The sequence below is a fragment of the Equus asinus genome, chromosome 28 (genome assembly GCF_041296235.1).
Source record: "Equus asinus isolate D_3611 breed Donkey chromosome 28, EquAss-T2T_v2, whole genome shotgun sequence".
NCBI classification, from domain to species: domain Eukaryota; kingdom Metazoa; phylum Chordata; class Mammalia; order Perissodactyla; family Equidae; genus Equus; species Equus asinus.
The window spans coordinates 27,848,861-27,861,120 of record NC_091817.1 but is presented as its reverse complement, the minus strand read 5'-3'; the positions used below and the strand labels follow the sequence as shown (position 1 = coordinate 27,861,120).

The 12,260-nt window shown below is 36.9% G+C and overlaps 1 protein-coding gene across 3 annotated transcripts in view; it reads left to right on the top strand.

Moving 5' to 3' along the window:
* Nucleotides 1-7,949, top strand: part of CDH8 (cadherin 8) — a 335,942-nt gene extending 327,993 nt beyond the window's left edge. For 2 of the 3 annotated variants that reach the window (XM_014834173.3, XM_070500607.1), the window contains one exon: nt 1,055-3,782. In XM_014834173.3, the coding sequence (XP_014689659.3) occupies nt 1,055-1,548 (494 nt within the window). In that variant the 3' untranslated portion in view covers nt 1,549-3,782. Of the gene's footprint in view, nt 1-1,054; nt 3,783-7,816 lie in introns of those variants that run through there. The other variant, XM_070500608.1, reaches the window with a different exon arrangement.
* The last annotated feature ends 4,311 nt before the right edge of the window (nt 7,950-12,260 follow it).

Sequence of the window (12,260 nt, the reverse complement as noted above, 5' to 3'; positions counted from 1 at the left end):
AAGATCTTCTTGACACTTCTCCAAGCTTTGAGGTCACTAAGAGGAGGTGAAGAAGGTTGTGATAGTAAATGTCCAGTTGGAGAGGACTATGCAGTGCCTTTTTCAATCCCATCACCAGTGAAAAGATCGACTAAGCATAATGGCAGTAGAAGTGGGGATGGGCCTCCATGTGGTTACAACAGCATCAATTATATAAGGCCTCCGGTTTTCTGATACACATCAGTTTACTTCTGTAAGGGGCTCTCCTACGTCCAAATTACTCTTTTACCTAAACAATGTATAGATTAGGTTGCTGAGTCCATCCAATCACAAAGTTTGATGAGATTGAAAAAAAAGAAGAAAGCAAAAGACATATTTTCATCAAAATTACACTGTTTTCCTCATTTTTAAAATTTTAATATAAAAATAAAGTGAAGAGTGCAAATGGTGTGGCTGATCTGGCTAGTTGATTTTCCTCTACTTTTCCCTACCTTTAGGCTCACCTTCCCAGATAGAGGGGTTCCAGCCTTCATACAAGACAACAAGTTGCCCAAGCAAATTTGACATTCATCCTGATATATCACTTCATTTGTGAATGAACATTACTTGGTTGGAGAGTGTCTCAAAGAACCGATGAACACAAAATATCCTATATATGATTTATTCTGCACCCTTTTCTTTATAGAAGAGGGGCCTGGAACCAAAGGATATTAAATGACTTGCCCAAGATACACAGCAAGTTAGTTATGCTATCTGTGCATTTTCCATTTTAAGCCATTCTCTCCAGAGCTCATAACAGTATTAAATGCAGCTCTCACCATGAATAAATGCAAACTTATTCTTTTAACCCTGTTTCATCACCATTTAATAAACAGAAGAAACCTAGAATAGTATTCACTCAAAATTCAATGCTAGTCCTTCAGAAAAGTGTTTAGCTTAATTCCCAAATGAATGTTATTAAAGCTCTATGTTCATAAGTTTTTAAATAATGCCCCTCTCTCTTAACATACACGGTGTGTTACTTGTGAAATTATATGCGAGTTTGGCTAATTGTTATTTCGTGTTTTTCCTACAGTCATCGTGGTGCTGTTTGTAACTCTGCGGCGACATAAAAACGAGCCGTTAATTATTAAAGATGATGAAGACGTACGGGAAAACATCATTCGCTACGATGACGAAGGAGGAGGAGAGGAAGACACGGAGGCTTTTGACATTGCGACTTTACAAAACCCAGATGGAATTAATGGATTTTTACCCCGTAAGGATATTAAACCAGATTTGCAGTTTATGCCAAGGCAAGGGCTTGCTCCAGTTCCGAATGGTGTTGATGTCGATGAATTTATAAATGTGCGGCTGCATGAGGCAGATAATGACCCCACGGCCCCACCATATGACTCCATTCAGATTTATGGCTACGAAGGCCGAGGGTCTGTGGCTGGCTCCCTCAGCTCCTTGGAGTCCACCACCTCAGACTCAGACCAGAATTTTGACTACCTCAGTGACTGGGGTCCCCGCTTTAAGAGACTGGGTGAACTCTACTCTGTTGGTGAAAGTGACAAAGAAACTTGACAGTGGATAAGTAAATCAATGAAACTGAGCATTCTGTAATATTCTAGGGTCACTGCCCTTAGATACGACCAATGTGGCTATTTGTTTTAGAGGCAAGTTTAGCACCAATCCATCTATAACTCAACTACATTTTAATGTTGAACCAAAAAATTAATAATAAAAAGTATATGTTAGGAGGTTATAAATCTTGTGGAGTGTGAATTAAAGTATGTGGAGTGTCTAGAACTCTTTGGATATTTGATATTTACCTGACCACCATAGACAAAGAATGGGATCCTGACTAATCCTTAGAGAAATGGTTTAAAAAGAGGAAAAAATCAAAATTAAAAGGTGCTTTCTTAGAAAAATGGACCTGCAAGAAATTTGCTGCTGCTATGTGTCTTCTGCAAGGATTTTTATAATTGCAAATGGTTTTTTCCCCTTCGCCAATAAGGATCCCGCCACAAATGATAAAGCAATACATGGTCTGCTGTACATTCTGACTTTTTGGAGTTTTGGGAGGCCTCCTAGATTATACGGTACAGTGACCACACATTGTACATAATTGTTGGCCCCACTCATCAGAGACTGAATAGCATCTTTAAATATTGTGTCGAGCCTTAAAATATTCACATGTTCGTAATCCATTCCAGAGTGGGGATTGCCAACTCAGTTGTGGGGGGAGAGAAATCCCATTCAAACAGACTTGTTTTCTGGAAGCAGGATTACTCATTCCCTCCACTTCATCTTCTTCCACAAGGACACAAAGATAAACTGTATCACACAGTGGACTACATAAGAGACACAGATGGTTTTATTGCTAGCGCGTGAATTTATTTGTTTAATCCTCGAAATAAATATTTTATTGATGTCCATTAATGCTTTTATTTATTAAGGTTGGTAATCTATAGATTAAGGGACTATATGAAAAAAACTAAATTATATCCATTAATAATCCTTTAGATTGTTTTATATAAATATATATACAATGAATGTTTAATACATGTACATTTTGATGAGATGAGTATGGCAGGCAATATTATCAAAAGGGGAGCTAATAGTCTCTTTAGAGTAGAAAGTGTTATTGTGACTGGTGATGGCAGGAACAGCATTTCCCAGAGAAACTTTTGGACTGTTTTCTATTTTGTTCATAATCCTAGTATTTGGTGTTTTTACTACAAGCACAAACATCTGAAAGTATATTGATTCATGTGAATATTTAAACTTTAGACTTTTAGATACCTACATAATGTCCTGCCCAATACACATGCTTCAAGATGCCCCCACTGTTTTAGAGGAGAAGCTGATTTGTACATAATTTTACTGCTTCTGTTTTTAGCACTTCTCTCCCTGATCTTCATGGTGATGCACAGAACATCTTAGCCTCTGAAAGAGAACAGCACTAGAAGATGTGAACATATTCAATTTGTACTGCAAACCTGCCATTTAGGAGTAGAAAATGTATGATAAAACTCAAGTACCACATGCAGATCATTTTAATTTTCTACTTTGCTTTAATGCAATATTGTTTATTTACTCCATGTATTGTATTCAGAGAAACTCCTGTATCGTTTCCTACTTTGTGAAATATATTTTTATAAATAACTTTGTTGTCATCACTTTTTTGTTCCCAATCAGATGAAGACCTGTTAACAGAGTCATCGACTCTAACTAGAATTCTCGAATGTTCAACTAAATTATTCCAAAGATCACTTTTCTTTGCAAGAGTTTTTATTACAAAGAACCAGAGAGCAATGATCTCATGGCAAGATACCAACAGAGACTTTAAAGGAACATCGTGTATGTGAAGGCTAGTCCAGCTGTGTCAGCTGGGTCTTCCAGGAAGCAGACGCTGAAGTAGAGTTAGGAGTAAAAGATAAAAGAGAGAAGAAGCAGGATTGAGCAGAGGAGCCTTCAGAGAAGGATTCAGATGTAAAACTTGTAAAACCAAAGGGATCAGGAAGCAGGATTTGGGGAGAGCCTTAGACTTTAATACAGACCTGACAAACCTTTGCCAGCCAAATGGGGGATTCTGAGTGTAAGACTGCCTGTTAGAGGAGTCTCTTGTTGGGAAAAAATAGTTAAGCTCTAGCTCCCCTGTTCTCTCAGCCACTGGCTTGAGGCTGCTTGAGAAGAGCATGACTTTGGCTAGAAAACTGAAGGCACCAACTTCTAGAGACTGTCTCCACTGTGACAGAAACATGTTTGAATATTACACTCAGAATTTACAGCTATCGGGTGACAAAATAGAGTCCTTATGGAGTTCCTATTGCCTGAGAATAGCTTGTCTTTTATGCTTATCACTATGACTGTTGAACACTTCGTCTTGAAGTTAAAACGATGGCCCAGGGGCCAGGCCAGGGCATCATGGTTATTTTCACATGCTCCGCTTCTGCAGCGCAGGTTCAATGGGTTTGGAATCTGGGTGTGGACCTAGCACCTCTCTTCAAGTCAAGCTGTGGCAGCATCCCACATAAAATAGAGGAAGATGGGCACAGATGTTAGCTCAGGGCCAGTCTTCCTCACAAAACAGCAACAAAAAAAAAATGATGTCTCAAAGTGACATTAAAATACACCAGGACTTGGCACAGTTTCTAAGACCAATATTTGGTGAATATAGCTTTTAATAGTAGTTGTAGTAGTAGGCAATAGTTATATTGCGAGTGTCTTATACATTCTAAACCAAGGTGAGATTATCACTTTCCTTATCTCTTGCACACCAGACTCATTTCTAGTGTACTTCTCAGTGAAGTGCCATAGATCACAGACATATACACACATCTAACAAAATTGCACTATTTTTCAGGAATGTAAAAACCACGTCATCCAATCTTGGCCATCAATAAGATAATCTTCACATGGCAATTTTCGTGAACAGGAGATGATGTCTGGTATACCAGTTGCCCAAATCTTACCTCAAAATTCACATTGCCAAGGAAGAGAGAAGGAAAATGGGGATCGCTTGCTGATTTTGTTTTCCACAACCATGCTAGCACTTTGTGCTTAAGAGCCCATTTAAGATTTTTAATACAGAATCAAGTAAATAACACCGTGTTCATAGTAGGACTGACCTATACTTTTAGAGTACCCTGAATTTAAATAAAAATCTGAGGAACACACACCAACAACTTGACTTAAGTACTTTTTACTTTAGCAATAGACTTGCCAGGAGTTCCTAAATCAAAAGAGGTCAATGGGGTTCCCAAACTTTTATGATTTGAGTACCCCAAGCTCAACTCTTTAAATAGTACACTTTTTAACTTTGCCAAAGTGACTATTTTTTGTCTCTGTGCATTGTTTTCTGTTACAGCAATGCTGACATGTGCTTTACATATGCATGTGTAGTTATGTTTTCAAATAAAATGCTTATTCTGTCCATAGGCATTTTAATGTCTTTATAGGTCTTTATTGTGTCCCAAGCATTAGTCTTTTTCCATTCTTAAGACTTATCTCAGGGCCAGCCCAGTGGTGCAGCAGTAAAGATCGCACGTTCTGCTTCGGCAGCCCGGGGTTCCATAGTTCAGATCCCAGGTGCGGACGAGGCACCACTTGGCAAGCCATGCTGTGGTAGGCATCCCACATATAAAGTAGAGGAAGATGGGCATGGATGTTAGCTCAGGGCCAGTCTTCCTCAGCAAAAAGAGGAGGATTGACAGCAGTTAGCTCAGGGCTAAACTTCCTCAAAAAAAAAAAAAAAAAAAGGCTTATCTCTGCCCAGGAGTTCTCTGAGAAGAACTGTTGAGTTGGAGCCAAGTGAGACAAAATCATCTCCCTCCATCTACCTCATAATTCAAGGTTTCTGTCTGGGAAACTGATCATCCCCGGGTGACTGGACACCACATGGGATCAATTCAGCCTCAACCCTGTCCACTATTTGATCAAATCAAATTACAAAAATATCTCTTAAACATCCATATATGTATACCATAGAGTACTAAGAGGCCATTGCTCACAATGATCTTTTATGGGTACAGTTATAAGATTTAGAATAGTTTAGAAAAGGATGATTAAAAGATGCCAGAAATTAAATTCAAGTGTTAACCTTGCCATCCAGAATTGTGACTTCTAGGATATGAACTTTACAGTGAAAATGTTTTGGGAAAATATGTGGGTAAGTGTTTGTTTATATAAAATAAAAGAAAACTTAGATTTACTAGCATCACCAGTGAAACAAGAATGCTTAGAAAGAGCGAAATGTGTCTTGAGCTTAATCAGATGCTTAAAGTAAGACAAGTCTCTGCGTGAGACTTAGAAATCTCCTAGGAGCAGCCAGATTCCACACTGAGATTCAACAGAGTTCTGGGCCATGCTGTATTTTGGAGAAGAAAAGCGGGTGCTGAGAGCTAAGTAGCCAATTACTCTTTATAGCCACATAAGGACTGGAGGCAAGTGGACCCTTCCAACAAGTTGTATTATGTGATCACTGGCTTTGCAGGGAATCTCACGAATGTATAACCTTCTGATTGCCTTTTTGATTGAAAGTTCCATCTGAGATCAGGGCAGTGCAACCAGTAATAAGATTTCAAAAAATCCCATCACTGGCACTGTCGGAAAGGCTGAGCATGACTGAAATCCCATCATTGTCAGTCAAAAAGATAAGGTAACAGTGGGCATCACAATAAAAGCTATATAAATGCACAATTTAAACAGGAATATCAACATTGAAAAGATTATATATACATGCACACATATATATTTCACATGTAGACCTAATTAAGTTACTGGGGATAAATTTATATTTGAAATATTTTTGTCTCACAATCCTATATGCTACTAAAAACCTGGAATGGTGGCTCTTTGTTTTTCTGAATCTTACCTTGAATTTAAAATAAACTGGACTGAAGGTAAAGGGTTAAGTTTAAATGCAGGTTTTTATTTGAGAACAAAACAATGGCTCATGATATCTAGGATTAGAATTCAATGCATCACATCGTGAAGCTGGATTTAGATGTTTTTATATTACTGTGTTTTTGTGGAGAAACTTGTAGAATGTATTTCGTAGGGAGTAGTTTTCAATATATTTTTATTTTCCTCAATTCCGGTACCATTTTATTTGCTATACAAAGTTTCTTTGCAAAGTTACTCAGTTGGCCATACAGTGTTTGCATATGTTGTTGTCATTATAGTTATAGTTCTTTATGATGATTGTAGAAGACAGAAATTCTACCATTAAAGTAAATGGTTGTTTTTATTGTTTTCTTCTTAGTCAACATATATTTATATATCACATGGCATCCTGTTTTCTTTTTCACATGAAATACTCTTGAAATTAAAGATATTCTAGTCCAAGTATTGTTGACCCAATCCTAGTGTTAAGAAGGTCGTGCAATTTAAAATCCTCCTTCCTAATGGACTATCTAAAAGGAAGGAATTGTGTTTCCTACATATATTGAGCATCACCCAGCTCAGGAAGTAGATGATATAGTTGATATGGAAGATTAAATGAGGTGGCATCTCAAAACTGATTTCCTTTATTTATAAAATGGAGCTAATGAATCTCATCTAAACTAATTGTTGAGACCTTCTTTGCCTATGGTCTTGTAAATAGTATTTAAATCTAGATTTAAACTTAGATTGGTCTGACATTAAAGCTCCATAACTTTTGACTAAACGATACTCTCTGTGATTATGATATGAGGCTTGTAATGATAAGAAACAGAAACTAAGTTATGTACAGTGACTTGGAAGAACTGAGGAGGAAGTGAGTGACTCTCCATGGGAAGACTCAAAAAGTTTTCATGGGGAAGTTTTCAAAAAAAATGGGAACCGAAGAATGGGTGCAACAGAAATCATAGCTTCTAAAACACCCAAAACTAAGAGGGGGAAATTATAAATAGCAACACATTTATAAATTAATGCCATCTTTTTGAACATTGAGAAAGATCCAGAAAGTGGGTGCTCATAGGACACTCTAGGTTTGCCTAAATTATGCCGTGTCTTGTGGATGAGAAAAATAAGGTTCAGGGACATTTTAAGGAATTTTCCAGTATTAAATGACACATCTAATAAGTGAGAGAGACAGGAATTGAACTCTGTTCTTCTAATGGATTACCAGGATTATGAAGTTAGCTATAAGTATTTTTGTGTGTATGCTTCCCCATCCTTTATTTACAGAAGTGTCATCAGGGTCTCAAGGCCCATAGGCTTTTGCTGGAGGAATTGGTGTCTGGGGCCCTGTTGCCCCAACTTGAGTTACCTGCCATCACTGGATTCACATCTTGAATGTAAGTATAATCAGTTGCAGTTATGTTTATTAATAGGTAATAGACATCTCTATTTTTATCCACAGATGACAGAAGAAGAGTTGTTAGGAAGAATAACACAGGATGCTGTCTGAGGAGAAAAACTGTGGAAAACAAAGGCTTCAGTGAACTGAGAGATCCAGACAAAAAAGAAAATGAGAATTAACTGAGGGTAAATTTTAATTCCTGCAGGTCCCCTCTGTATATGCAAAAATATCCAGGGTCATGCTATGATTCCTTATAAATATGTGCAAGATTTTAATAACTATGCTCTAACTGAACACAACAATTTAGAAGCCTTTGGAATCATTCCCTCTTCCTAACATATGCATTCCCTTGACTACAACTTCATTGAATGCTTTCCTAGCTTTTCTTCAATTCATCCTCTAAAATTTGAGAACTATTCCATATTTGTCAAGTCTAATTGTTGCATAAATGAATGGATTATCTGGGCTCAAGAATAGAGTCCAGTCAACTATGATGCAAATAAACTAAAAAAAAAAAGACCTCTCTAAATTTCTTTTCTGCAAAAGATGTGCTAGCTCCTATGATAGGAAAATACTTGTCTTGCTTTTCCAAGACATGGAGTCTAAGTGGATAAATTATAGAAGTAAATAAATGATAGAACATTAGATTTGTCTATGCCTTGGAAGAGGTGAGTAGTTTTATGAAAGTACAGAGAAATAATATCTACCGTGCCAAGGCAGGGTATCCTGCTAGAGGCTGTGTTACGGTAAGGTTTGGAGGGAGCATATCAGCAGACTAGGAGTATAAGTAGTAAGGTCAGGTAAGGGTCCAGGCACCTGAAAATGAATTGTGCTGCTGGGGTAGGAGATCTCTCAATGGACTTTACTGCTGGCACTTTTTACCATATGAAATTCACCATGTGACAAAACTTCCAATCCCATTGTTTTTTTTAACAAATATCTGCTGAGGATTTTCCACTAATCTGGGTTCTAGGAATACAGAAGTGAATAAGACAGGAAGGACTGTTTCTTCAAAGACCTGGTGGTGCAAAAGAAATGTAGATAAGTAGAAATAAGAAAAAAAAGAAAAGATGATATGATAGAACATGAAATAGATAAATGGGAAACTAAATATTTTACACAGAGTGGACAGGGTGATAGTTGAGTTACCATTTGAAATTGCCATGATAAGAGCAAACCACAGCAGAGGTCTTGGAAAAGTTTGTGTTAGTTGTTCTGTTATACTAAACCCACGGACATATACAAGAAATGAAAATGAGCCCTAGATCATAATAGATGAGTTGAAAGTGGCACAATATGATGTGGAAAGTTGGGCAGAGAGGCTATTATACAAGTCCTTGTCAACCAGGATAAGGAGCTCAGACTTACTTTATGTTGAAGAGGAGGCAATTGAAGGAATCTAAAGCAAAGGAATGACATGACCTGGCTTATATTTTTTGAAAGATCATTCTTGTTTCCTGTGGAACCCTGGAAATGGGATTATAGGAGAAAAGAATGAAAGTAGGAAACCCACATAGGAGATTGTTACAGTAGCCCAAGCAAGAGATTATCTTGGCTTTGACTATTGTGGTGTTAATAGAAATGAAAGAAACAGATAGAATCCAGATATATTTTGGATCTAAAACAGGTAGTAATGGTGATTGCATTGGATGCGCAGGATGAAGGATGACCGATAGAATTTTGACTTGAGTAACTACGTGATTGATGGGGCCATTTACAGAGATTGGGATAAATGGAAGAGGATATGATTATCAAAAACAGACATCCTGACTCCTCTAATGATCCACAATAGAAGGGCTAAAAGAAATTAGAGGGCTGTAGAAATTCCTATATGGGGTGTGTAAAGGACCTTCCATAAAACGTTACCTCACTTTGATTCTTCATTATATCAATACCTGAGTCAATAAAAGTCGCAAGAGACCTGATCAGTCTCAGGCAGAAAAGGTCCAGCCAGGCTGATTGTTTTATGTTTTTCAGCTTTCCAGAAACGGAAAAAACCCGAAAAACTCCATATTAGCGAGTTCATTCTTGGCTGGAGTATGATGGATTTATTTATTAGAAATGTTTCTTAGTGGAAATGAGGATATGATGTCCTGAAATATTTATCTATGATTATTTTAAAGCAGGGAAAAAGATTCATACAGCTTTATATATAAACATAATACATTGTCCAGGAAGCTTTCCTGAGATGTGTCCTTTCTCTTTGGACTGAATGCTAATTCTCAAGGGAAGAAGCATTTTGGTCTCTGTGGTTTGGCTGTGATAAAACATATCAGAAAAGAACACGCTCAAACAAATTTTTTTTTTTTGTTTATTGCCGCTTACAGATAAAGTTCATCCGGTTCTCTGGAAGTTGAGGAGCTTGGCATTTAATAAATGCTTGGTGCATAGAATTGAAGTGATATCAGTCTGGAGGGAAGCATCTTATACAAAGTAAGTGTAAGAAATTCTTATATAGAAAGCATATTTAAAAAGATGCACCTTACTTGTAATGCACTTATTATGCTATAAGCCCTATACTAGATGTCATGGACGTTGGTCAAAGATAATAAGATTCAATTCCTCTCCTTGAGAGATTCCAATCTTCCTTAGTAGCATCAAACAACTTTTTTTTTAATTTTAATATATATGTCTTGTCTAATATATGTATTTTAATATGTATGTCTTAGCACCTTCAAATTGCTATAAGAGCGCTGAGTCAAGATAATTAATGCTTCATGAGCTCGGAGAAAAGTACAAAGATATTTATTGAGTTATGCCATACTGAAACAAGATATTCAGTTCATCAACACAGTCAGAGATGGAACATATGAGCAAAGAAGATATCACAAGTGAAAAGCAAGAGGGCATGCAGACCCAAAGAGCCTGGAGAAGACATAGTGTGTATCTTAAAACTTGGCAGAGGAGGCCAGCCCAGTGGCATAGGGGTTAGGTTTACATGCTCCACTTTGGTGGCCCAGGGTTTGCTGGTGGTTCAGATCCTGGGCACAGACCTATGTGCTGCTTCTCGGGCTGTGCTGTAGCAGGCATCCTACATATAAAGTGGAAGAAGATAGGTACGGATGTTAGCTCAGGGCCAATCTTCTTCAGCAAAACGAGGAGGCTTGGTGGTGGATGTTAGCTCAGGGCTAATCTTCCTCAAAAAAAAAAAAAAGAAAACTTGGCAGGTATAAACCAAGAACTGAAAATTACAGACCCATTTATTTTTCCTATAAAAATATCAGTGAATCTAATAGTATATTAATAAGTAATACCTCTTATTTTAATATGGTTCATCCTAAGAATAGAAAGATAATTTAGTATTATATTTAATTGACTATCCAAGACAAAAATATCACTGAACATTTCAATTAGATGTATTAAAAAAATTTTGAGGGAGTTCATGACATACTTAATGTGAAAAAAAGAAAACTAAGTAATAAGCATAGATGGGAGCTTTTCTTTAAGTTGATAAAGGATAATCTACCCAAATTCTATAGCAAATAAAATAGTTAATAGGGAATTGTAAGGTACAGTCCCTTAATATGGAGATAAGGAAAGAATGGCTCTGCTCATTGCTTCGGTTCAGTGTGATATTGGAAGGCATGGCTACCACCATTATACAAGGAAAAGCAAAAGCAGAAACAGAGCTTTAAAGATTTATGGAAAAGAGGAAAAGAATGTCATTATTTCCAGAAGATATTGCCATAAAGGTAGGAAAGTTAACAGAATAAACAGACACACTATTAATATTAGGCAGATAATTCAGCAGTATAGCTAAATCTGAGTGATATATCATTGATCAAAGAGCGTAAAATGTTAAAGATGTCATTTATTCCAAAATCAATCTGCAATTTCCATTCCATTACAATTAAAATACAGCAGAATTTTATGAGCAACCTAGCACCTCTTTTTCCAATTTGCCTTTAGTATTTCCTGAACTCCATTCTTCTATATAAAATTTAAGTAAGACGACTGGAGAGTTGAAGAGGAAAGAGTATTCCTCATACTACCAGATAAGAAAAATTTACTACCAAGCTAGAAAGCTAAAACAAGAAAACAACACCAAACAAAACAATAGAAAGATCTATGACATTCTTGCTGCAGGTGCAGGAACAAACTCAAATACGCTTACCTATAATCAAGCTCATCATGACCAAAACACAAAAGACGGTAAGCTATTGCTACCAACTCGTGAGACAAGTCTAAAGAGCTGGATACAGCCAACTGTTAGTGAAAATATTAAAAATGAGAAGCTTCATACACTGTGTGTGACTTCTGATCCAGCAAAGCCATATCAGGGTGTAAAGCTCAGAGAAATTTACATGCACAGATTCATAAGTGAATATACCTAATGTTATTCAATGTGCTGGTTTTTGTGGGGCTCTTTTTTCGTTTTGTTTTTTTAAGCATGTTGCTGAAGGCACTGTATTCATCTACACAGAGAGAATGGATATTAATTATGGCTACTTAGTAAATACGAAAGGCTACTAGGGAGAATTTGGAAGTAATAAAATAAATGCAT